This window comes from Phoxinus phoxinus (assembly GCF_949152265.1).
Source record: "Phoxinus phoxinus genome assembly, chromosome: 14".
Classification (NCBI taxonomy): Eukaryota; Metazoa; Chordata; class Actinopteri; order Cypriniformes; family Leuciscidae; genus Phoxinus; species Phoxinus phoxinus.
Window position 1 is genome coordinate 23,283,366 of NC_136889.1, and position 27,735 is coordinate 23,311,100.

General features: G+C 38.9%; 2 protein-coding genes across 4 annotated transcripts in view; one reads left to right on the top strand and one right to left on the bottom strand.

Moving 5' to 3' along the window:
• loxl4 (lysyl oxidase-like 4) overlaps nucleotides 1–15,981 on the bottom strand; it is a 44,295-nt gene extending 28,314 nt beyond the window's left edge. The window contains exons 1-5 of one of the 3 annotated variants that reach the window (XM_079636424.1): nucleotides 15,830–15,960; nucleotides 10,639–10,672; nucleotides 8,058–8,291; nucleotides 4,877–5,202; nucleotides 4,304–4,518 (exon numbers count right to left, since the gene is read on the bottom strand). In XM_079636424.1, the coding sequence (XP_079492550.1) occupies nucleotides 4,304–4,518; nucleotides 4,877–5,202; nucleotides 8,058–8,291; nucleotides 10,639–10,672; nucleotides 15,830–15,832 (812 nt within the window). In that variant the 5' untranslated portion in view covers nucleotides 15,833–15,960. Of the gene's footprint in view, nucleotides 1–4,303; nucleotides 4,519–4,876; nucleotides 5,203–8,057; nucleotides 8,359–10,638; nucleotides 10,673–15,829 lie in introns of all 3 variants that reach the window. The other 2 variants (XM_079636423.1, XM_079636422.1) reach the window with 2 other exon arrangements.
• A 3,349-nt stretch (nucleotides 15,982–19,330) lies between these two features.
• Nucleotides 19,331–27,423, top strand: LOC307010582 (uncharacterized protein; the record flags this gene model as incomplete). The annotated part of the gene is made up of 3 exons (XM_079635370.1): nucleotides 19,331–20,819; nucleotides 21,251–26,262; nucleotides 26,607–27,423. The coding sequence occupies 2 exons, from the start codon at nucleotides 19,331–19,333 to the stop codon at nucleotides 25,747–25,749; spliced, it is 5,988 nt and encodes a 1,995-aa protein (XP_079491496.1). The 3' UTR covers nucleotides 25,750–26,262; nucleotides 26,607–27,423.
• Nucleotides 27,424–27,735: the final 312 nt, after the last annotated feature.

Genomic DNA, 27,735 nt, shown 5'->3' on the forward strand with positions numbered 1-27,735 from the left:
AGCTTACCGTTTAGAATCGAGCTAAGGCCAGCAGATAGTTTTGAACACTTGCTGGTCATGTACTTGCTCCAAAATTTATTTTGGATCATTTTTTACCCCAAAAAGTTACGGACTGGAGCTTTAATTACACGTCAAACTCACTACTCCACCACAGACCCACGTCATCAGCATTGTTTCATCTCTCAATTTCTCCAATTAAGTAATTTATGTTTGTCTCTTACCCAATTCTCAGTGCCATTTGAGTTCAGTTTAGAATCAAAAGGAGGAATACAGTGCAATAAGTTGGACATACAGTATATACAGTTATATAAAGAATTAAAATAGTAAAAAGATTTTACATAGATACATAGAACTTCTCATAGAACTTCTCATCTGGCAAAACCCTCGGGTTCACTTCCCCACCAGTCCGCAAAGAATAAGAAGAATAAAGTTCCAACATGAGTTTGATAACAAATATCCAATTGGTAAACAGAAGGTGGCATCACACATAATCGTAAGACAGACCAGGGGTGCGTTTCCCAAAAGCACTGTTAGCCAACTATGTTCGCAAGTTCCGTCATTATCAGCATAGTTCAACGAGTCGGTGTTTCCTGAAACCATCGTTCCAACGAACATTCGCAAACAGCATCGCAAACTTGTGTGGTTGGAGTGACAGCTCTCGACCAGTCGTTAGAAGCATAGTTTTTAGGTTACATGACATGTGGACTTAATAAATCCTAATCTTGAGCCAGATAAGCAAGCTGACATTCAGTACAATCTGAATCTTTTATTTAGAATACAATCAAATGTTTGTAGTTTGTCAAGAGATTTAAAGCGTCGTTTTTTGAAGAGTGTGTGAACTACGTAAGAACGAGCCTATGATTGAATCTGGAAAAAAAGCAAAATAACTGAGATAAATGAGAAATAGACCTCAGGTGGGCCCTATCTTGCACCCATCGCAATTTACTTTGTACACCGACGCATGTATCATTCCTATTTTGCACCCGCGCACAGCGAACTTTTCCCTCCACAGACGCACGTCGGTAGATTAGGGAATGAAGTTGCGCTCCCGTGGGGCGGTTCAGTGAAAAGAGGAAGGCGTGTTCCGGCGCAAGGGTTCCATGGTGCTATTTTGCAATTTCAGAAAACAATTCCGCCACTGACCAGGAAAAACCTAGTCTAAAGACAGTAGCGAGTTGCGCGTTAGTCATATGCTATTTTAAGGGTGCATGCTTGGCCATTGTGTAGCGTGTGAACAACGCACATACACTTTGATTCTCTAATCTAAACAGACGCAGCAGTTTTCATTTTTGCAAATCATACATTATTACAAGGAAACATATTAACACACGAGGGAAATCATTGTTGTGTCCATGAAGATGTGAAAAAAATAGGCATAAATCTAGCTCACACATTTACCCTAATTATTATATGCCTCTTTAACCGAAGCTTATTTGGGTGGGTTTCTCCCATCCCCATACAATGTCACTTCTTTGTCTTTTACGGCCCTGACGAGAACGTCAGTCTCCTCGGCTGTGAACCGCTCCTGGCGTGCGCCGGCAAATCCGCCGTTATAATAGCAATCAGCCATGGAACAAGTGCGCCTGCTCTGAAAGGGAATGTGAGAGGACGCTCTGATTGGTTTATTTCACGTTACGCCTAAACCACACCTATGAATAATGAAGCTACTTCAGACCAACCCCTTTTAGATTTGCGTCGGGCGCAAGAGTCATTTATCCCGCCGGTATAATAGCAACAGCGCCCGAGATCCGCCCACAAAGTTACTTGCGTTTCGCGTTTGATACTTGCGTTTCAGATCGTTAAAATAGGGCCCCATGTCTGTAATTTATATCAAAACATTTCGCGTTGATCTCAAACAGTTTCATTAAAAGAAGTTATTACTCAACCACCAAGTGCGTGACGTCATAAACCAAGGTGGTTGAATGACCACTTTGCGACAACATGGTTTCGGGAAACAGTCGTGAGTCGTGACTAGCTAGTTGATTTCTCCAACGATGCATCATACTATGGAAGTGAAGCAGCGAGTTACGTATTTGTACGGGAAACAGACCCCAGACAGAGAATGAACGTGAGGGAACAACTTATATAGTGACGCAAACAAGACGATTAATAGAACACAGCTGAACCAAACAAACTCATAATGACGATGACCATGGTAACAAATGAGCGGTGGGAAAATCAAACAAAGCAACATGAGAATTAATGAAAACAAAGTAAAAATCTATGATAACTAAGACAAACTGAACATTACTGTGACAGTGACTAGGTCTAACCCGATGGATGGATGGATGGATGGATGGATGGATGGATGGATGGATGGATGGATGGATGGATGGATGGATGGATGGATGGATGGATGGATGGATGGATGGATGGATGGATGGATGGATGGATGGATGGATGGATGGATGGATGGATGGATGGATGGATGGATGGATGGATGGATGGATAGGCGGATGGATAGATGGGCGAATGGATGGCCGGATTGATGGGCGGATGGATGGGCAGATAAATACTATAGATAAGTGGATAAGTAGTTTATGTTGGTAAAAAAGTTAGGTATGTTCATATGTAGGTATAGACAACAAACATGAGCACATAATTGCTCCAAGAAATTAATGTTTTCTAAAAATATCCGTAATGGACCTGGTCATCTCTGATTCAGTATGTATGCTCTCTAAAATATGCTCTCTAAAATATATCATCCTGTATCCTGACTGTAGGAATCAAGATCTAGTAGAAAAACATTCACAGTACCATCACTGTTACTGTTATGTATAACCCATTATGTAGACAACCTGTATAAATGCCCTTTTAGAATAAGAGCTATAGTGAAATATAGCCCAGAAACTCCCAACAGTAATCTGCTCTTTACATACCGTACTTAAAACAACTGATCAATAAAGACAAGACTGTGAAAGCACAGCTTGGTTGGAAACACTCTGTGAGGAGGCAGGAGAAAGTCAAGGGTGACAATGTCAATAAAATCATTAAACAAACCTGAAACTCTTTCTCCAACAACAGACACTTTGAAGGCTTTAAACTGATGTCCTTTTCCAATAACAATCAGCAGGAATATTAGACTTCTTACTTAAATCTAAGCGTTCAGAACAGACCGTTCATTTCACGAGCACTGGGGTCTAGATAGCATCAGTACGTTTGAAAGATCTTTTAATCATTGCTTAAGTGCTCAAGTTTGTGAAAGGTGCCTGGGGAACAGAGATAAGGGAAACAGACATGCTATTCCAACCAACAGAGGAGGTGAATCTTTCACTTTCCACTACATGCAGAGACAAACATCTCTTTGTGCTTAGAAACGTTTTCTACTCGCAATATCATCATCCTGTGTGGTCCAATAAACATAGAAAATCCAAAAACAGACAAAACAAGGGGAAAAAATAAATAAAGATAGGATCACTTCAATAACAGGTATCAGTCTTTCTATACATATAAAACTTTTTTTTTATTATTAATTTTAGGTCCCAATTTATATTAAGTGGTTTTAAGTACTATGTACTTACATCAAAAAATAAGTACAATGTACTTATTGTGTTCATGTTGTATTGTAAAACACTTTTGCTGCTATTGCGGTGTGATACGGGTAAGGTTAGGGACAGGTGTGGTGGTATGGTCAAGTTTTAGGGTGGGTTAAGGTATAAGGGAAGGGTCAACAGTGTAATTACAAATGTACTTACATACATTAATTACAGCTGTAATTACATGCAGGTATTTAAAAAAAATGTATTTATTAAAATTTTTTACATTTAAATCATTAAGGTTATGGAGTATCTTTTTTCCTCAAATATATATATATATATATATATATAATATTTCACAATATTACTCTTTTTATTGCATTATTTTACATAAATGCAGCCTTGGTGAACATAAGAGACTTCACAAACGTTCAAAAACAAAACAGACCCTAAAATTTGTCATTTTAAATTTAATATCAATTTTTAACCAAATTTTAGCTGTATTTACTTGAACCTTAAACAGCGTGTAAAAATAAAACTGTTGCTGGCTGCTACAATTCTGCTACATGTGAACCAGACAGTCTTTTCCTGTCCAAGTGGGCAGTTTTTGGACAGAATATGCAGCAGTCTGGACTATTTTATGTTATTAGTCAAAAGTCTGGGAAACCCTGTACTAACACAATGACATTCCCAAAACTAATATCATCCAATAACAGGGAATTAGCGCTAAATGTTGGATTTTAATATAATACTAATTATCTCAGGACCAAAACCTCAGAGAATAATGCCAGTGCACATGTATTTTTCATTAGAAGTGCAAGACTCACTTGTAGGTGTTCATGTTGGGCTGCTCCGCGTCAGGAAAGCCAAGCATCCCACACACAACTCTGCTGCTATTCAGACTCCAGCCTTTATCACACACCTGTCTCCATCTCCCAGCATGCTTTACTTCCACCACACCCTCCGTGACAAGAGTGCGCCTCTTTGTAACCATCAAGACTGGCTTGAGACGGACTTCATCAATCCTCACCCTACTGGCAGACTAGACAACACAACATTTTCTCATGAGCATACATGCAAGTTTGCCCAACAATGAAACATCTCATTGTTTACGTCATATTGATCCAAACCCTGTATTCTTTCATGTGATTCATATATACAAATGGCATAAAAGTACTATAAAAGTATTGGAAAAAGTGGTCAATTGCAACAAGTGCACTAGATTCCAAGTAGGATATTCTTTAAAAAGTATTATTTTGTGTTCCACCGAAGAACAGAAGTAAGACGAGTTTGGAACAACATGAAGATGTTGCAGATGAGATTACTTATGGATTAAAACGTAAAGGATTCAGTTTAGGGTTAATCATAAGCATTTCAGATCAACTTCATTCTCTGTTTACCGGATTATGAAACTGCTGTCTGGAGAATTGATCCCATCCGGTATGAACCTGGGAATGTCCATTGCCTTGCCTGAGATGTGCAAGTGTTCTTGAACCGGAGTAAATGTCCTGCCAACGGTTGGAGGAGACTGCGTTTGGTCTGAGAGCGATGGTGTGCCCTCTTCTGGTGACTCCAGCATGCACTTGGTCCAGCCTTCTCTCTGGACTACAGACCACCCCGAGATCCTCAGTGTGTTTGCAGTCATGAACACCCCACCCGTTTGACTTGCAGTCTTTCACAGTTTTCTCTGTTCCTTCACACCTCACATTATCCATCCAAATGGGGCCTGTGGCAGATGTTACAGGTTATAAAAGCACTAGATGAAAAAAACATCAGTTATGAGTTTTAAATGCCCTTATTATGCTTTTTTTTAATATATATATTACCTTTCGTGTAGTTTGAATTTAGCTGGTTGTGAATGTAAAATGTCTTGCAAAGTTTCAAAGATCAAAGTGCATGACAAATGGAGTTATTTTCTCCCAAAAGAAGGAACCGTTTATGAACTGCCTGAAAAAAGTCATCAGTAATTCCAGACAGTCTTAGGCTGTGTTTACACCTGGTGTTAAAATGCGTTTAGTTGATCGGATCACAAGTAGATGAGGAAGACACATACCCGTTTACACCTGGTGTTTTAATCCTTCTCTTTTGTCCACTTCCAACCACCTATAACCTGATTTCTTTAAGGGGAAGATGTGTATGTGTTTTTGTTTTTTTTCTTCAGATCTTTCGATCTAATGGCCAAAATAAGCTTGCGCAATTTACATACGAATGTGACCGGAGACTATGGAAAGAACACACGGAGAGCATCAGTTTTCGTTTCTGCTCTGACAGCCGCAAGTCCACGCCAAACATGGTGAGTGTGTGTTAGAAATCAGGAATGGTAAGAGAACATTGTGCTTGGTACGTTTTTCGTCTTCAAACAAAACTTGGGTCTCCAGCCGACAAAGTTTCAATCCCGTCTGGCAAGCATGCGTCCCATGAGAGTGAGTAGAAGGAGAGTAGGCGGCATTTTGTGGCTGTTCGAACATATTCAACCACATGAGCGTTTACTCTACAACAGCACTGCCATCGAAAGCATTTTCTACTATCTCGGGAAGTGGTTGAAAGTGGACAATCTCAAAATGTTTTAGACCCAGTTTACACCTGTATTTAGCGTCGTCCACTTATGATCTGATCGACCAAAATGCCTCTTAATATCGGGTGTAAGCAGGGCCTTACTTCCTACTTTAACCTACGCAAGTTTGTAACAAATGTGCATAATGCCAGCCAATGGTCCTCATTGGCTGCCACAAACAACGTCTACTTTGATCTGCCCTCAAACACTAGTCGTAGCAGAGGCATGGAAAAGTTTGGTTCGTGTTGTCAACATGTCGAGGAGACCGTTTTCTAAGCTGAAAAAGCAAATCCACTTTGCATGCACTTCCAAAAGATGTGGACTCGAATTGATATAGTAAAAACGATGCCAGTATCATTATATGGAAATGGACGTTTTGTTTCCAACATGCACTGTAAGCGGTAGACCAGTCACAACAGACTGTGGCATCTAACCAATCAGAGTAAAGTAATTTCTTGGAAAGGAGGCGTTTAGAGACACCGGACTGTTGATCAAACCATTTCAGACACTGTAGCAGAAAAAGGTGATGCTGCAATGTATATTTAGAGAAAAATAAAAAAATGTGTGTTTTTTGTTTTACCTTGGATGCATGTAAACCTATATAATATGAGACCCCAGAAGCAAAAGTAGGAAAAATATAGGAACTTTAAAGAAATAGTTCAACCAAATATGAAAATTATGTCATCTGTTACTCACCCCATTTGCCATGTCGTTCCAAACCTGAATAACTTTCTCGTTTTAACACAAAAGGTGAATTTTGACATTTTTGTATGATAAAATTAGTCTGTACAACTCATATATTCTGAAGTCATATGTCATACGTTTTGTGTGACGAACAGATCAAAAGTTGTTATTCACTGAAAACCCTGATATTTGAAAGTTCATATGAGAAGTAAACTAATCATTCTTTTAAGTCAAATATTTGCAGTGAATCAGTCGATCCAGTTCAAAACTGGTCTGAATCATTAATTTTAGTATCAGACTTTAGAATCAGAGTATGGTTCTCAAGTTGATTCACATTCAAGGAGAAGATTCATTATCAATGAATAATGACTTAACTGTGTGTTATGTCCAGACCACAATTGATCATATCTGCTTGGAAGACTTGAAATACAACATACAAGTCGCACCGACCACTTCTGTGAGACACTTATGTTTCTTTCGACATTTTTTTTAGTGTAAAGCTTCAGTCTCAAATCGTTAAATAAAGCAATCACTATAAAACGTATTTTGTGTTATTTTGTGAAAAGAAAGTCATAAAGGTTTGGAACGACATGAGGATGAGTAAATACGGGAAAAAATTTGGGTGAACTACTTTTAAGCGAGATACTACCAATAGTTCAATTATTGTCATAAAATATATATTTTTTAAGAAAAGGTACATAAGTATACAGCAAAAGTCTGCAGACATCATTTACACAACACTTCTTTAATATGGGAAAGACGTTTCACCAACAAAAGCATTACAAAAGAGCTCTGGTGAAGCTGTCTGAAGGGTTTGTTTTAGTTTTAATGACAATGTTGTCCTGCCAACTAAGTGTTATACATGCTTTGGGTTAGTGGCTGTCTTTATAGCTGCCTTAAAGTGAAATTACAGGGAGCGATTTGGGCGATGTAAAGAACAGTAGCTCTGTGCACTTGCACTAGTGAGAAACAGCTATTTAAAACAGCAATGCGCCTTCATACGCAATTGCGCTCAAGCCTTTCACATAATCCACAGTTAAATGTGAAAATAACAGAGATTAAAACTCTTAAACATCAGCTATTCAGACAGCAAGTTTTTAAAATACTTAAAGGAATAGTTCACCCAAAAACTCAAATTTGGAGCATGGCTGCTTTCATCATTCATTTATATTGTATGGAAAAGAGCAGCACTGACATTCTGCTAAACATCTTTCTAAATAAAGAAAGGCATTCAGGTTTGGGGCAACAGTGAAGGTGAGTAAATGATGACAAAATCTTAATTTTTGAGTCAAAAGAGATTCATAACCCACATTCCATGTATTTTAATAGATAAATTCACTCACCCTCTCCCTCTCCGTACTTGGCACTGTGCGCCCATGTTATGCCACTTTGGAAACCCAGTTCCCTGCAAACCACATTAGCGAGTTTAATATCGACCTCGTCATCGCAAACGGTGCCCCACGTCCCGTTGTGCAGGACTTCAACTCGTCCCTCGTTTTCTCTGTGGCCGATACCTGCCAGCCGCACTTTGGCAGCGGGAGCACGCCTTGACCGGACAGGCGATTCGGGACGTGCATCTGTGCACAAATAGAGGAGCACAAAGGGAAAGATGGCCCGAATCATGACTGCACACAGATGAAGCTTCTGGAATAGAAAACAACAGGGGTCCATGTTAATAAATCAACAGCTGAGTTAAATTAACAGTAATTAATACTGTAAGTTGCACTGAGTGAGTGATATAGATAAATTGAGTAGTATTCGGCTGGTCATGTGATCTCAATATGGCAGCCTCCATGAGGTGAGCCACTGCATGTACAATGAAACTGCTTTTATTAAGCTACTGATATGAGTCTTTGTCTAAACATGTTTTACAAAAGCAATATTAAAATAAATATTAAAGAGTCCGAAATTCTCATCCGAAATTTTCACGCGTTAAAAAATAAATACGACCTCACGTTGTGTCAATCACGTTTACTTTCACGCCTCCAAAACTTTCATTCGTCATAAAAAAATAGGAACGGGTTCAATTTTCTGTGTTTTTCGCATCCGTAGCAACTAGCAAGCATTTTGAGAGGCGTTTTGACAAATCAGAGCCACCGAATGACAAATATTTTAGACTTAGTGTGCTAGGCAATTTGACCATTTGACATTTCACTTTAACGTCAAAATAAAAATGTAACAAATTATATTTTTTAATAAAAACAAATCTATTTGAAGACATCATACATTTTATTTTACATTTTTAAATCTTAAAGCTGCAGTCCGTCGTTTTTCCTCTTTGTCGCCATCTCTGTTAGAAATCTGCAATTGCAGTTATTCGCGGAATTATTAACTGTGCGTGGGTAGTAAATCGGCATGAAACAGCGCGGATGAACACAATGTATTGAGGCTGCCGCGTCGCTGTGGATACTGTAACGTTACTGTCATCAGCAATCTCAGAGTATACTTTTTGAAAGTGTCAACATTAGAATTTTCATCGGTAAATGTCATCTGAACAAGTAAGTAACATTCACTTTTGTTCTGACCAAATTCGGGGGTGGGGGGAAGCATTGCAGTAGCTATATCATGCTGATTAAATCTAACGATTGCTTATATCACGTCAAAACGTGAAAAATATATTTTTTCTGTAGCCAATCTGAAGTCCGAAGTCTTTGGGTTTTACAACTGGTGAATCTCCAGTTGTCACTGGTGATTGTCGCTTTAAACTTTCGGGATCCGCCATACCAAGTGCTAAGCTAAATCTCCACCTCCATCATCCACACACGCTAGCCGGGGACTCCTTCTCTATGTGTACAGAAGTGACGTAATGACGCAAAGACATGCTCGAAATTCCCGCGGAAATCCACCAGTACCACTGGAATTAAAATCATTATTACAAGCTTACCGTTTTGAATCGAGGTAAGGCAAGCAGATCGTTTTGAACACTGGCTGGTCACGGTTTTTTTCAAAAATGTCTTTTTTGATATTTTTAAACCCAAAAAAGTGCCGGACTGCAGCTTTAAGTTCCATCCCAAATGACGCACTAAACACTATGCACTTACATAGTTACTAGATTTCTAATTAAAAATGTAACATTACACTCTCTCAAGTCGTATTTATCACTGGGAAGCTTGGGAATAATTTTAACACCCAAATTCACGAGTTGGTCAGGCCACAAACTTTAAACATGGCGGAGGAGAGAACTTTTGCTGCTGTGACTGGGGTTATTTATTCGTTTTTTCTACAACAGCAACATCGCCTTGTCTTGTCGTTAAAGTAGTGCATATTTACATGTATAAATAACCATTTGAAGCATATTGTATGTTTTATACACAACGAAAATTTGACGTATTTGACTGAAATTCCAGAATTGTCAGCAAGCTGACTATATGTAGCATGGTGAATGTTTATGGTTGTCAATGAATGGGAGCTAAATATAATTTTGGCTTCAATACAATTTTACCAATAAATAGGCAAGAATAAACCTGCTGTCCTCCATGATTTATGTTCTTTCCGACAACAAAGCACTTGAATGCGACGAGCTCGTGATCACAACTTCAGAAGTGGGAAATTGTATGCATGTACTCAACCGTGTAGTGTACGAATTTGATAAGGTTATTTTGTCAATCAACAACAATGACATTTTATCCAAACAACAAACATGAATAATAAGCTATTATTTCTCAATCTCTATATATGGAGACACATTATTAGAGATACAATTAGATATCAATGTGTATATAGATATCAATGTCAAATGCACATAACATTTCAACCTCATCCAGGTAAGTGGCCAGAAAACATTGGCCTAATTCATGAATGAATCAATAAACCCCACTATAACATAAAGCATGCACTAAGAAAAGAAGAAGAAACACAAATTCAATAATATCATTAGGAGCCCAAGCAAACGCACCAAAGAGTTAAAAGTCAAATTTCACTCACCTGGCAGCCACACGTAAGTCACGTCAGTCACGGACTGCAGGAAAATGAATGAAGGAGAAAGTTGAACATACACTCTGTCCCTCTCCTCCCTCTCCCTCTCTCTCGCTCCATCACTTCTACATCCCTCCCACAGATGTCTCCATCTTTATCTCAATGTGTTTCACATCAATGCCTCTCCAGCAGAATTGTGAATTTTTTTTCTCGTTTTGTAATATATTTGCATATACGTTTTATACAGTACATACATTCATATGACAATTTACCTAGGCTACCTAATTTGTACCATTTATGTACAAATATGCACTCTTTAGGTACAAAAGTGTATATGTGTGTGTGTGATCATTTTCTTCTAAATAACTCAGAGCATATGCATGTTTGCTTTTTAGGTCAATGAGACTCTAATGAACTTTCTATTATATTATAGAAAATTAGAAATTATATTATATTTATAGAACTTTGTATGATATTAACATTCTATTATACTTTCATAAAAACAATTTACATTTAACTAAGAGTTTTATGTAACGCATCAAATAAGAAGTTGCTATTATAGTTTGACATTTGGCATTTTAAATTGTGATCTGCTCACACACAAACTTTTTATGGCCAACTTTGTAACACCGAAGCCACAGCAAGATCTCGAGTCCTGAATAACTCCATATGTCACAATTCCAAGTAACTAAAAGAAGCTGCATAACCACATAGTAGATGTTTCTTCAGTGAGCTGACCACAAACCTCACTCCCAAAAAAGCAAGACATCCTTCTCTTTAAACCACAGTAAGGATTGTCTTAAATATCTCCAGACTCACCTCGTCCACACTTCGTTTGGTAACTCTATAGATAAACCGGACAGCAACTTGTTTTTATTTGCAAATACTTTAAATGTTTACATGTCTGTGAGATTTATGAGAGAAAAGTTTGTGACAAAATTAGCATGTTCTGTTGATAGTGTATTTCAGTTTTAACAAACCTCAGAAGGACTGGTTTAGATTCACAGGCATATTTCTAGCAAAATCAGATTCCATAACTGTGCGCAAGGTGGGCAGCACCTCAGAAACAATTACCGTAACTTCCATGCACAGATTTAGAAACAAACAAGAGAAATTTTAAATCGCCCACAGGGAAAAATGCCCTACCATTAAGAGAAAATATTTAACAATTTCCTTAATTACCTAACCTCTGTTCACATATTCGCTGTCAATTGAAAACTAGCAATTTAGTTGTTTTTGTGCCAAAGTTGGTGTGACTATGTGCTTGAATGCAGGTCCTTCCCACTGGGTAAACCAAGACAGGAAGGGGGGGGTCACTGTTAGAACAGCGAATCAAAGAGAAATCTTGCCAACTGACTGGAAGAGAGAGCAAAAGAGCCAAAAATATACATCCCAGCACCTCAAATCAACAAGATTGCTATTTCTACCTATATACATATACATTATGTGTGACTCATCATGGGTGGCATATGTGACATACACTGGCTGCCAAAAGTTTGGACACACCCACTCATTCCTTATTATTACTGTTTTTCCACATTTTATAATAATGGTAAAGTCATAAATACTATAAAATAGCACAAACTGAATAATGTAACGATTTATATATACTCCGCAGCTTTCACTCAATCAACTTCATGAGAATTTACTAAATTAAGTTACATTGTGAGTTACAAAGTCGCAACTGTAACATTTTGAGATATACAGTAGATTTGCTATTATATATACAACAGATGTATCAAAACAGCCTGGTAATTATATAGTCACAATTACACAGAATATAAAATGACAATTGTGAGATTAAGTGGCAATTATATATTTTTAACTAATTATCATGCATCATCTGGATCGTCATCTGGATAAACTATTCAAAAAAATTATTATAAAAAAATGTGTTTTCTAAAAAAATTATATTTTATTTTTTAATGCTTTAAGCAAAGTGCTCAGTAAATTGACCAAAAGTGACAAAAATTATATTTCAAATAAAACATCCTGAACATTTTCCACAAAAACATTAAGCAGCACAACTGTTTTGAATACTGATAATAATCTATTCAATATTTCTTGAGCAGAAAATCAGCATATTAGAATGATTTCTGAAGGATCATATGACCTGAAGACTGGAGTAATGATGCTGAAAATTCAGCTTTGCAATCACAGGAATAAATTATACAATATATGAAGATAGAAACAGTTTAAATTGTAATAATATTTTACAATATTACTGTTTTACTGTATTTCTGATCATACATGCAGGCTTGGTGAGCATAAGAGAAGACATTTTACTATTAAAAATCTTACTGACCACAAACGTTTGTCTGCTAAGTACTTTCAATCATTTAAAGCATAAACCTTTAGATCAGAAATGTTTATAAGACCATGAGAAACAAATTCAGAAAAATGCATCCAAACTTTGACTGTTAGCATACTTCACCTAATATAATACAATGCTAGTAGAAGCATCATTAGCTGAGAACACAAGTGGCATCTTCAGCATGATGATGGTTCCTTAGCAAGTGTGTCTGTGCAGTATGTCTAATGAACATGGATGGCAAGTCCTCATTGACTGTGTGTGTGTGTGTGAAGGGAAAGCAGAGGCTCTTAAGAGACGCTGCTGTGGTTGGGCGCTGCCTCAAGCTCTGTAATTACCCACCGAGACCCGGCTCTGCCCTTAGCCACAATTTGCGGTGCCATGAAATAAATACATGCTCTTCAACAATAAACAACTGCCTTTTCAAATTACAGCACCTCCTCCGGTTTACCCCCACCGTCATCTCCTGTTTTCGCTCTCTTCTCATGAGTCGCAAGTTTCATAACGCAGGCCTCGCACGTCCATGAAGGGCACCACTGTCTGAGAAAATACTGCCATGGTTTTCACGAAACGCTGCATAAAGCACTGGAGTTTGTTTTTTAAGCATGCTGCCAGACTTCAGAGCAAAGTTAATTTACAATATTGCTGATGTGACAAATCACAGCACAGTTTTGTATAGTTGTTTAAAAAAAAGTGAAGATCATGTCACTAAAAAATATATTCTATTGTTTCTCTGTTTCCATTCGAAGTTGCGAATTTAAAGTCCCCATGAAATCAAAATTGAAGTTGTTTTTTTTTTTTTTTATATGTAAGCCTAATTGTTATCTATAAGCTAGTGTGCTCCAAAACAATGACAAAATTCACATTTAGAAGATATAAGCATTCAAAACTTACAGTCTCTCACCTCCACCAATATGGATCAATATTTTGTTGACATCACACTGCACTTCAGCTTCTCATCAGCTTTTCTGTCCAATCAAATGCTCTCTAGAATCTAAAATGTCCAACATTATAAATAGACGCTGAAGCTGATGCTAAAATCGGTCACTTGTTCACACATTTACTATTTTCATGGTGAATTGGACCTAGTGCACTATATAGGGGGTAGGGAACGACTCAGACAGTGTAAATATGCTTTCCATTGGGGCGAATGAAGTCTTGTTTCACGTTAGTGTCACTCGTGCGCAGTCTGCTCCGGTCCAGAGACATGATAGCACAAAGCGGATCGATTCGGCGCGGACCAGAAAACGTATCGGACCCATTCGAATTTTGCACAGAATTCTATATTGTAAAGCGATATGGAGGAGATTAGGTGGAAACTGCGGCTTTACTGAGCTCAACGGCTCTGGCCGAGCTGTCTTTGATATAAACTAAACACTATTGGCTATTTTTAATACATTGACTATCATAGTAAGAAAAAAAATACTATGTTGACATGAGTTACAATTTCCAGTTTATGTAGCCTACTACAATAACCTATTTAATTTGTGCGTCACCATTTAACTATGAAGAATTGCGCCATCAGCCAATTTCACGGCGTGGTTTCTCACAGAGTTAAATTAGTTAAAGCGGACATAAGGCCTTGAAACGTGACGTAAGCTACTGCCCAAACGAAATCCAAATTCTGAGCACTTTTTACTGTCTCAGTCTTTTTTATAGACACTTGAACTTGGCAAATAGGATGCACACAGTCGTATTGTGCCATCATCCCATTTTACGGCAGAGTTTCTGGGCCGTCACAGAGTATGTGTCAAAGCGGACATAAGGCCGTGATATTAGAGGTATACGGCCCTAACGGAAACCACATTTTGAGCAAATAGATCTTTATTAATGCATGCACATCCATACTCTCGTTTTCTTCATAGTAACATGGCAGTGGGCATTGGACAATGGAAAATCATCTCTAACAAAGTGTATTACTCTTATTACACAAATAAGAGATTCACTGTGTAGTCAGCTTCACGGATTAATATAACGGAACTTTGTGAGATCGCGTTCATTGAATGAGTGACAGCTTTTTAGTGATTATAAAGTCTAGGCTTAAAAAAGTCTAGGCCTCTTGTGCGCGTCTAGGCCATAGGATAATAATTAATATAATACATTCATAATTTGAATAAAACTTTTGTTTGCCATGCTTGACAGGAGACCATACATTTCAATACATAGGCCCAGCCGCATATAAATGCGGGATCCACTCTCAAAATTTAGATGACTAACACACGGCTAACAAGATCTCAACAATGTCTTCTCTCAAGTTTGCCAGAATTCTAAAGCCTGCAATCAAAATTGTGAAATCTCAATAAGAACCCTAATATTTCTCATCAAATTCTTTCAAAACCAATCTGAGCTGACATATCCACAAGCAATTTTACTTTCATAATCCAATAATCTATTGTATTTCAAAGAAACACACATTTAACAAGAAAAGTTGTGAGGCAACCATAGGACTGTAAGTTTCATCTTACATCATATTTTGATTAAAGATTATAAAGACAAACTATTTTTTAATTGTGGATGATTCAGGCAGATCAACCATGAAATAATAACACAGTCAACATTAAAGGGGTGGTTGATTATGATTAATGATTTCACTTTTTTAACTTTAGTTAGTGTGTAATGTTGCTGTTTGAGCATAATCATCTGCACAGTTACTAACAACGCTCAAAGTTCAAAGCAAAGAGAGATATTTTCTTTTAAAGAGATCGTTTTTTTAAGGACTACAACAAACGGCTGGTACACAAGCTTCCTCCCGGGTTAGTGACATCACTAACCCTAACATTTACATAAACCCCGCACCCTGAACACGATTTATATATTATCAAGGCAGAATGCTAATCAATGACTGGAAGATAACTACTACACATAAGCTACATAAATTCATCAACTAACCATTCAGAAATGTCCTGTTGCTTCTACATGTTGTCACTTCTTCGAGTCTCTCCTTTATTGTCTGAATCTGGTTTGAACATAAAAGGCTAAACGTTTTTGACAAGTTTTTGCATGTCTGTGTGAGTGCAAGCTCTTGAAGCTCCGCCCTCTGTGAAACGAGCAGCAGATCATTTGCATTTAAAGGAACAGACACAAAACAGTGTGTTTTTGCTCACCCTCAAGAAGTGACAATTTTAACATTCTATATAAAAAAAATATGTGGGGTATTTTGAGATAAAACTTCACATACACACTCTGGGGACATCAAAGACTTATTTTACATCTTGTGAAAAGGGCATTATACCACCCCTTTAAGAGCATGAAAAAATATAATTGGGTAAATAAGGTTTAATTTTTTTCATGATGCCTTTAAAGCTAGAGTAGGTAATGTTGGAGAGCTAGCCAGATTTGAAAGTGGCACCTCTTCTAAGCTCCGCCCCCTCCTGTCAGTGCTCCGTCCAAAGCTACGCCCCCCCCCCCCCCCCCACAAACATGAACGCGCATCCACATTTGGAGTCAGCTGCATGTACCTAGTGATGCGCGGGTTGATCCAAAATGTCATCCAAAAATATTTTTAATGATATTCGGGTCGCGGTCGGTCGGGTCGTTTACCTTTGTAATTTATATAGTACTAGACACAATGTTCTATGAAATACACAGGTCTACACTTTATTGGCTGAATGCGCGAGGATGACGTACGAGCAGTCTGCAGATGAAAGTGGGAAATCCTTATTTACCTTTTGAACGCTGAGCGCGTTATTAACTTTTGAATAAAAGCTGACGCGGGACAAAATGCCCGATTTCCCAACGCGTTGAACTGAGCAATGCCATTGTGCCATTTTAATAGGCTACTTTTAAGAGCATATAGCTCAGTAATGTCAGTTTTATGTAGCCTATTTGCTGAGAGGGGGCGGGGTTTTTGTTGGGAAAGTCCGGGGAGAGACGCACACGTCGATTAGACTGGATAAACACATGCAGCATCTTAAAGCAGCCCTCAGTAAGATCGGGATTTCTTTGTTGTATCCTCGCGTTTTGCTCGGAGGTTTCTCTCTAGAGCTCCCCCCCGCAGCTTCGGAATAGATATTTGACAACAACTGTTAAAAACTCGCTGGCTATTCTCAGACACTAGAGGCTTAGTAGATCAACGACATCAAAGCAGATGGGAAACTCTTTGCAACGTCGTCTTCATTCGGGTTCCAACAGCGTGAGGGAGCGCAATAATGACAGCATTATAGTATGACAGCCGCCGGCCCAAAGTTGCAAACGCTGTTTTTCCGCTCACGGGCACCAGGGGGGTGCGAAACCACCACCATTCAACCCAAAATAAGTAATATAACCATTCTAGTGACTCTGAAGTTGATCAGTTAAGGTAAAAAAGTTACTTAGTTCACCTTTAATTGTTAAGAAAATGAAACGAAATCCCCTAGTTCCTCCGTCTATGGCCCATGGCATGACGCGATGAGCATTTACTATAGCTATTTTAAAAAACGCGGGTCAGGTACAATATTTTCTTTCTTTTTTTTTGCGGTCCGAGTTACTGGCGGGTTAGTTGAAAACGTCGGTCGGGTGCGGGTTGTTTATTGACCCGCACATCACTGCCGCGCATCACAGTGGTGCTCGGGCACGAGACATGAAGGCATCTGATTGGTTCTTTACATTCGCACCGAATGGCAGTGATTGGTCAGAGTTTTTACTGTCCTACATGTAACACAGGTTAGAATTCAGCTATCTAAGAAACAAAGAATATAATATAATTTTAAAATAATTATATTTCTAATAAAATACTGAAAGTATTAAACAGAAAAACTGAATAAAGTCATTGCAGTTTAATAAAATAAATTGATAAAATAACTAAATGCCTAATTAACATATTCAGTCTGGACAGAGACTGCGCGTGACGTCATTGAGACGAGACGCGAAAGCAACGAGAGACGCACGCATTGCTGATCGCGAGAGGAAAAAAGCTAAGATAAATCTGAGGCAAATATCTAAATAATCCTTGCTAATATTCAAATAATATGATGTATATTATGTTGCAGACCTATTATTTAACTATATTGGGTTATTTTTAGAACGTGATTGTTGATATTGGCGCTGACGATTGTTGATTGAGAACCCCTGTGAAATCCAATGTGGGTTAAAAGCATATGAACCCCGGATTTGGTGAGTTTCTAAGTAATATTTGTTCAACTTACTGAAAACTGAATGTTATAATTGTTTATTGAAGTTTTCAAGCGCTTTATGTTTGTAATAGTTTCTGAATGAGTGTGAAATGTGATGTAATATTCCAATTAAGCACTTACATGTTATATTGAGCATAATTACATGTTCTGTAATTACATATATCTTTTATATATGCTGAATATGAAAGAAAAGGGTTTTTGAATACTATTTTCATATAGATTGATAGATGATTGATTAATGTGTAGTGTGTGTATATTGTGTTGTTCTAAAGGAAATGGTGTGTAAATGCTTTTTGAAACTTAAGACGCTATTTGTATAAACAGGTCAGGTTTTTTGTGTGATTGGATCAAACCCTTCATACAACGAGATGGCGAGCCTCCCAACCGAACCCCTGTGAACTTGAGAAGTGCAGACGGAGTAATCCTGTGCGTTCCGATGGATTAGTGCTTCTACTGATCAGGTGGAATCCAATTTATTGCATATTCTGACTGGTAGGACCTGACTAGTCAATTATTTGGCACTATTGACTGTTGATACAAAGCTTTCATCTACACCAAGAGACTTTTGCACACGCTAACATATTTTTTTTTACCTTGGATGACCGCGGAACATTCATTTATACACATTGTTGGAATTGTGGAATTGTTTTCAAATTGTTTCAAATTGAACCATTGTAATATTTTACTTTTCTTTTCTTATTTCAATTGTTTTAATTTGGGTTTATACTTTCTATGATCTTTTATATAAAGATATAAAAAAACCTAAAGATAAGAAAAGATCTTATTAAACTAACAGTTAGTAAAACTAAATATCTATAAACCGAAATAGAAACTAAACAACTGAAATATAAGACGAATACCTAGAAACAAATAGAAAAGAAAGCTATTTATAAACCTATTTAAATAGCGAACAGAGCTCAAGGGATACCAAAAAGAACAATTATTTCATTTGTTTTTATTTATTTTTCTTCTATTGTTGTTGTGGTTGTATTACATTTGTTTTATCGTTATTACTTTTGCACCAACAAAATACATTGGGTCATTTCCAGCTATTCCCTGTGTCCTTGTGTGCCTTGACCACTTACCCTCCTGTAACGAACCTAGTCACTGGTCCAATATCAGGTGCCTAAAGTAACCTGTCCCTGTGTCAATTAACTCTTGTGTTACAAAAGTGGCGAGCCAGCAGCCAGGAGTGGTATAGTTTGTAAATTTAAAAAAAAATTAGGAAGGGCACAAAAGTAAAAGGAAAATCAAACTAAGTGGTGCAATTAGAGTCAAAATGGAAGTAGTTGAGCTTGAAAACGTTATAATTGAAAACTCAGTAATAATTAGTGGACTGACCGACACAGAAATTGACGAAGATCTAACTGACTTCCTGAACAAATATGGTTGTATCCATAGACACCTTACCATAGACGATCCCAAATCGCCTTACCATAAAGAAGTCATCGTAGAGTATGGAAGTTGTTCTGCAATAGTAGCTCTCAAACCCCTGTTGCCCTACACTTTCAAGAGCCCACACAACGTTGCTTACCACATAAAGCTTCTATCAAATGTCTATACCTCAGCAGTAACTGAAAGTGCCACAACCCATTATTTTGCTGAATTGAAGAGGATAGCAAAGCTCAGTGGCAGAACTTTCGACGATCTCTTGAAAGAGCAGCTTCTTGCAAACGCGACTGATGTCGCTGACGATCCGACTAATGCAAATGATCTTGAGTCATCTCAAATGACTGGTCATTCTTCCTCTGACATTCCGCTTCTAACCAAGCGAACTGAGCATTCAGATGAGAGACGAAACTCAGATACAGTCCAAAAATCTAGTACAGGAAGTTTTTCACCCACACTTGAGACAAAAGATGTGAACCCACCTGAAGTCCAAAGGATGATCATTGAGCATATTTTGAAAAGTGCTGATGGCGCTTCAACCTCTAGTGCATCAGTCAGGCTAAGAGTGTTCTCAGGCAAAATTCCCCGACCTGTTGGCGAAGTTGATTATGACACCTGGCGGAACAGTGTAGAGTTAATTCTCCAAGATTCTTCACTGTCTGACTTACATCGTTCTAGAAAGATATTAGACAGCCTGCTGCCGCCAGCGTCAGAGATTGTTAAGCAGTTAGGTGCAAAAGCTTTACCTGCCGCTTACCTCGATGTCCTAGATTCTGCTTTTGACACTGTAGAAGATGGTGATGATCTCTTTGCTAAGTTTCTGAACACGCTGCAGAATGCAGGGGAAAAACCTTCTTTGTACTTGCAACGATTGTACACCAACCTTCTCAAAGTGATGAAAAGAGGCGGTATTCCTGTTGATGAAACTGATCGACAGCTCCTGAAACAATTCTGTCGGGGCTGTTGGGATGACACGCTAATAGCCAACCTTCAGCTTGAACATAAAAGGAACAAACCACCTCCATTTCCTGAGCTACTTCTGCAGTTGCGCAGTGAAGAAAACAGATACTTCACAAAAGAAAGTCGCATGAAGCAGCACTTAGGAGTGCAGAGACAAAGAGCCAGTTCCCATGTCGTCACTGCTAATCATCTTGATCTGAATCACAATGAAGTGTCAGAACATACAGAAGTTGCCGAATTAAAGAAACAAATCGCTAAACTTGAGAGCCAGCTTGCTAAGCAGAAGAGCAAAACGACAAGACCAAGTGAATTGTCATCAAATGATGCTGTTCTTGAGCTAAAGCAGCAAGTTTCAGAGCTCCAGAGTCAGATGACAAAGCTCAGTGTACAAAAGAACTCAGAGTCGAAGAGCAATTCAAGTAAATCAAAGCAAACGCACACACAAGTTCGCAAAGACCCTCCTACAACTGACCATAAACAACCTCACAGGCCTAAGCCAGGCTATTGCTTTCGATGTGGCGAGGATGGACATGTTGTTTCAATTTGTGAAAATGATCCAAACCCGTCTCTTGTAACTGATAAGAGAAAGCAGTTGAAAGAACGTCAAGTCCTATGGGACAGTCAGTATGGTCCAAGTTCCTCAGGAACTTTAAACGCCGCCCAGCCCTGGTAACGAGACGTACGAGGGCTGTCACTTGTCAGAATAGTCTCAAGAAACCAGTGAACATCAGCAACTTGAAGTCCCATGGTATAAACCGTCTAGTTGCTCTACCCAAAGGATTAATTGGTACAAAATGCACTGCTCAAGTGAACATTGAGGGAAAACCTTGTTCTTGTCTACTTGACACAGGGTCGCAAGTGACCACCATTTCCCATTCGTTTTATGAGCAGAATTTGCCTGGACTAAGCATAACTTCCCTAGATGACCTGCTGGAAATTGAAGCAGCCAATGGTCAAGCAGTACCCTACCTGGGGTTTGTTGAAGTAAAGATTGCATTCCCCAGAGACTTTCTTGGATCTGACGTTGAAGTGTCTACTCTTGCCCTGGTTATTCCAGAGACCAGAGGCACTGCTCAACCAAAGGTGCTAATAGGCACAAACACCTTGGATCTCGCATATGACAAACATCTTGAAACAAACGATTCAGTCTGTCGAGCCGTCCCATTTGGTTACCAAGCTGTAATCCAAACCATCGAGCACAGACGCCAACAGAAAGTAGACAGCAGCATAGGAATCGTTAGGCTTCCTGAGATTACCCCTACTGTTGTTCCTGCGGGTCAAAATGTTGTTCTTGAAGGAGTGGTGAGTGTAAAGGGACAAGTAGCTGAAAAATGGGCTGTGATGGAACCCCCTTCGAATTCACCTTTTCCAGGAGGATTGCTAGTTGCCAGTTGCTTACTCAACTTACCTCAGCATCCATCACGTAAAGTTCCAGTGGTGTTGAAGAATGAGACAGAGCATGATATCATCATCCCTGGAAAAAGTGTGATTGCAGATATTCATGCACTGCAGAAAGTGATGTCAGACAATAGTGTGCAAGCTGATTGCTCAGAGTCAAGTAGCCATGCAAAATCCATCAAAGAACTTAGCTTTGACTTCGGTGATTCCAGTTTGCCAGAAGAGTGGAAAAGAAGAATCACTCAGAAACTGCGCAACATGCCCGAGGTCTTTGCATTGCACGACATGGATGTTGGACAAACGAGCAAAGTGAAACACACCATCAAATTACACGACGAAACCCCCTTCAAGCACAAAGCAAGACCGATCCATCCCAACGATCTTGAAGCTGTCCGCAGGCATTTAGAGGAATTATTAGATGCGGGTATCATCCGTGAATCAGAGTCATCTTTCTCTTCCCCTATTGTTGTAGTAAGGAAGAAGAACGGCGATATAAGACTTTGCATCGACTACCGCAAGTTGAATACGCAGACCATCAAGGATGCATATGCCTTACCCAACTTGGAGGAAACCTTTTCAGCACTTCGAGGTTCAAAATGGTTCTCAGTGCTCGACCTCAAATCTGGGTATTACCAGATCGAACTAGAAGAGAAAGACAAACCCAAGACTGCTTTCGTATGCCCATTAGGTTTTTGGGAGTTTAATAGGATGCCCCAAGGTATCACAAATGCTCCCAGCACATTCCAAAGGCTGATGGAGAAGTGCATGGGTGACATCAACCTCTCAGAAGTCCTAGTGTTCTTGGACGATTTGATTATCTTCTCAGATACCCTAGAAGAGCACGAAAGACGTCTTCTTCGTGTTTTAGGACGTTTGAGAGATTATGGATTAAAGCTTTCGTTGGAGAAGTGCAAGTTTTTCCAGACGTCAGTTAAATATCTCGGTCACATCGTCTCAGAAAACGGTGTGGAGACTGATCCCCAGAAAATAGAAGTCATCAAGACCTGGCCAAGTCCGAAGAACTTGAAAGAGTTGCGTTCCTTCCTGGGTTTCTCCGGTTACTACCGGCGATTTATTAAGGACTATGCAAACATAGTAAAGCCATTGAATGAACTTACTGTGGGATATCCTCCACTTCAGAGAAGTTGCAGGACGAAAAGTAAGGAAAGGACTTACCTTGACCCCAAAGAACTTTTCGGAGGGCGATGGACAGCTGACTGTCAGCAAGCATTCGAAACGCTCATCTCAAAACTTACCGAAGCACCAGTGTTAGGATTCGCAGATCCTGGGTTGCCGTATGTGCTACATACAGACGCAAGTACCACCGGACTAGGTGCAGCGCTCTATCAGGAGCAAGAGGGAGTGCTACGAGTAATTGCATACGCCAGTCGAGGGTTGTCAAGAAGTGAAGCCCGGTATCCTGCTCACAAGCTGGAATTCCTAGCCTTGAAGTGGGCAGTGACTGAAAAGTTTTGCGATTACCTCTATGGAAACACTTTCAAGGTGATCACAGATAGCAACCCCCTTACTTATGTTTTAACTTCAGCCAAGTTGGATGCAACAAGCTATAGGTGGTTGTCTGCTTTGTCTACCTTTTCCTTTACTCTCCAGTATCGACCTGGGAAGAACAATCTCGATGCGGATGCACTTTCGAGACTACCTCATGGTGATCTGGTAAATGATCCTACATCTCAAAAGGAACAAGATCGAATACGGCAGTTTACTTTGTACCATTCACCGGAAACAGCCAATTCCATCTCAGTTTCCATGGATGCAATCCAAGCAGTCTGTGACAAACATTCCTTACATCAAGCAGGTGGCAGTAATGGTATCACTCTCGTTGAATCACTTTCCATGAGTCCAGACGCAATTCCTGAGGATTACGAGCAAATGGAAGGATCTCCCGTTGTTTCCTGCATGTCTGAACAGGAATTGAAAGAAAAGCAGAGAAATGATCCAGCCATGCGGGAAATAATCATTCAGTTGGAATCAGGATGTACTGTCTTACCTGCCCTTAGACGTGCATTTCCAGAACTTCCTTTCCTGTTGAGAGAATGGAAAAGACTTGAGTTAAAGGATGGTATTCTCTATCGCAAAAGAGCTGATGGAGACTGTACAACTTACCAGCTTGTTCTACCACTTGACTTAAGAGCCATGATCATGGAGAGTCTACACGATTCCATGGGTCACATGGGAATAGAACGGACCCTTGATCTCATCCGGTCCCGATTCTATTGGCCCAGAATGGCCATGGATGTCGAAAATAAAGTCAAGACCTGTAATCGCTGTGTGTGTAGAAAAACCTTACCGGAAAGAGCCGCACCTCTAGTGAACATCCAAGTTACCCGGCCGCTAGAGTTAGTGTGCATGGACTTTTTGTCATTGGAACCCGACCGTAGCAACACCAAAGACATCTTGGTAATAACAGACTTCTTCACCAAGTATGCAGTTGCAATTCCCACCCCAAACCAAAAAGCCCGAACAGTTGCTAAAACTTTGTGGGAACACTTCATAGTGCATTATGGTGTGCCAGAAAAACTCCACAGTGATCAGGGACCCGACTTTGAATCCAAAACGATCAAAGAACTCTGTGACATTGCTGGTATCAAAAAGGTTAGAACTACACCGTACCATCCTAGAGGGAACCCGGTCGAGCGTTTTAACCGCACGCTGCTAGGAATGCTCGGTACCTTGAAAACTCAAGAGAAAACCCGATGGAAAGACTTTGTGAAACCACTTGTACATGCCTACAATTGTACAAAGCATGAAACGACAGGATTCACACCGTACGAGCTAATGTTCGGACGACAGCCAAGATTGCCAGTTGATTTGATTTTCAACACTACAGTGAGTCAAGACAATCCTAAGTTCCATTCGCAGTATGTGCAATCACTGAAAACTCACCTTCAAGAGAGCTACAAATTAGCTCAAAAGAATGCAGCCAAATCTGCAGAGAGAAACAAAATCCGTTTCGACCGTAAAGTAACGGAGTCATCTCTCGAGGAAGGTGACCGTGTCCTGGTCAGAAATGTGAGAGTACGCGGAAAACACAAATTAGCTGACAGATGGGATCCCGTGGTACACATTGTAGTGAGTCGTGCTAGTGAATTACCTGTCTATACAGTGAAACCCGAAAGACAAGATGGTCCCTTACGGACATTACACAGAGATTTGTTGTTACCTTGTGGATTCTTATCTCCGCTGAGGGAGGATGAAACTGATGTAACAAAACCTCAGAGAAAACGAGTAACCAGACAACACAGAGAGGAGGAAACTGATGAATGTCAGGAAAACTATCAAAGTTCTGATGAAGATGACTATGTACCCCAATTCTCTGAAGTTCCGGCCATTCCTACACAAAGGGTCATCAGAGAGTACAATGTGGTCAGAAAACCTAAAGACGGTTCTTCTAACTCTGATGCTGAAACTCAATCATCTGTTCCAAGTCATGGTACAGAGACTGTGAATGCAAGAAACGTACCCAGAAGAGATGATTCATCTGAAATGGACCGCTTACCTGATATTCAGTACTTACCTGAAACCCAGTCTTCATCCTGTGGGACAGGACCTGTAAAGGAAAACCTGAAAGAAAGAAGCCACTTACCTCAAGTAGAGCAGCAAAAACTGGATGTACCTGATGGAAACGAGAAGGGCAATGACACACAAGCTGTTCAAGTTGAGGAAAGTGTACCTGATGTTCCATTGAGGAGAAGCAGAACAGAATTTGCTGAACTTACTGAACCTGAGGAAGAAACAGATCAAAGTGCAAGTGAGGATGAAATTCAGTTAAGAAGGTCAAAAAGAGTGAAGCAGAAGTCAAAAAGACTGACTTACCCAGAAATTGGAAACCCAATGATATCCATTATCCAATCCCTGCTTCAAGGGCTGAACACTGCTTTTGTAGAAACACTTGCAGAACATCCCAAACCAGTAAGACACCCCAAGCTCTAAAGTCTTAGGTTTTAGCCATGCAAAGGGACTTGCATAGGTTTAAGGGGGGAGGGTGTAACACAGGTTAGAATTCAGCTATCTAAGAAACAAAGAATATAATATAATTTTAAAATAATTATATTTCTAATAAAATACTGAAAGTATTAAACAGAAAAACTGAATAAAGTCATTGCAGTTTAATAAAATAAATTGATAAAATAACTAAATGCCTAATTAACATATTCAGTCTGGACAGAGACTGCGCGTGACGTCATTGAGACGAGACGCGAAAGCAACGAGAGACGCACGCATTGCTGATCGCGAGAGGAAAAAAGCTAAGATAAATCTGAGGCAAATATCTAAATAATCCTTGCTAATATTCAAATAATATGATGTATATTATGTTGCAGACCTATTATTTAACTATATTGGGTTATTTTTAGAACGTGATTGTTGATATTGGCGCTGACGATTGTTGATTGAGAACCCCTGTGAAATCCAATGTGGGTTAAAAGCATATGAACCCCGGATTTGGTGAGTTTCTAAGTAATATTTGTTCAACTTACTGAAAACTGAATGTTATAATTGTTTATTGAAGTTTTCAAGCGCTTTATGTTTGTAATAGTTTCTGAATGAGTGTGAAATGTGATGTAATATTCCAATTAAGCACTTACATGTTATATTGAGCATAATTACATGTTCTGTAATTACATATATCTTTTATATATGCTGAATATGAAAGAAAAGGGTTTTTGAATACTATTTTCATATAGATTGATAGATGATTGATTAATGTGTAGTGTGTGTATATTGTGTTGTTCTAAAGGAAATGGTGTGTAAATGCTTTTTGAAACTTAAGACGCTATTTGTATAAACAGGTCAGGTTTTTTGTGTGATTGGATCAAACCCTTCATACAACGAGATGGCGAGCCTCCCAACCGAACCCCTGTGAACTTGAGAAGTGCAGACGGAGTAATCCTGTGCGTTCCGATGGATTAGTGCTTCTACTGATCAGGTGGAATCCAATTTATTGCATATTCTGACTGGTAGGACCTGACTAGTCAATTATTTGGCACTATTGACTGTTGATACAAAGCTTTCATCTACACCAAGAGACTTTTGCACACGCTAACATATTTTTTTTTACCTTGGATGACCGCGGAACATTCATTTATACACATTGTTGGAATTGTGGAATTGTTTTCAAATTGTTTCAAATTGAACCATTGTAATATTTTACTTTTCTTTTCTTATTTCAATTGTTTTAATTTGGGTTTATACTTTCTATGATCTTTTATATAAAGATATAAAAAAACCTAAAGATAAGAAAAGATCTTATTAAACTAACAGTTAGTAAAACTAAATATCTATAAACCGAAATAGAAACTAAACAACTGAAATATAAGACGAATACCTAGAAACAAATAGAAAAGAAAGCTATTTATAAACCTATTTAAATAGCGAACAGAGCTCAAGGGATACCAAAAAGAACAATTATTTCATTTGTTTTTATTTATTTTTCTTCTATTGTTGTTGTGGTTGTATTACATTTGTTTTATCGTTATTACTTTTGCACCAACAAAATACATTGGGTCATTTCCAGCTATTCCCTGTGTCCTTGTGTGCCTTGACCACTTACCCTCCTGTAACGAACCTAGTCACTGGTCCAATATCAGGTGCCTAAAGTCACCTGTCCCTGTGTCAATTAACTCTTGTGTTACATACAGCTGCTACAGAGGTCAGATTTGTTTCATTCCTTTTTCTGAACACATAATGTATTGACTACTATCAGAATGGAAGGACCATTTCACCCAGTATAAAAAAAATGTTTCTGAACAGGATTACCAACCCTAGCTTTAATTAAAACAATGCCTATTCGTTTTATTGAGAAGAGCAACACAAAATAAAATAATAAATAAAATGAAATAAATGGGTATTCATTGAGATTGTTGCTCAATGCAACTGAAATGCAATAAAAGATGAAATGCTTTACACGTAATGCTTAAT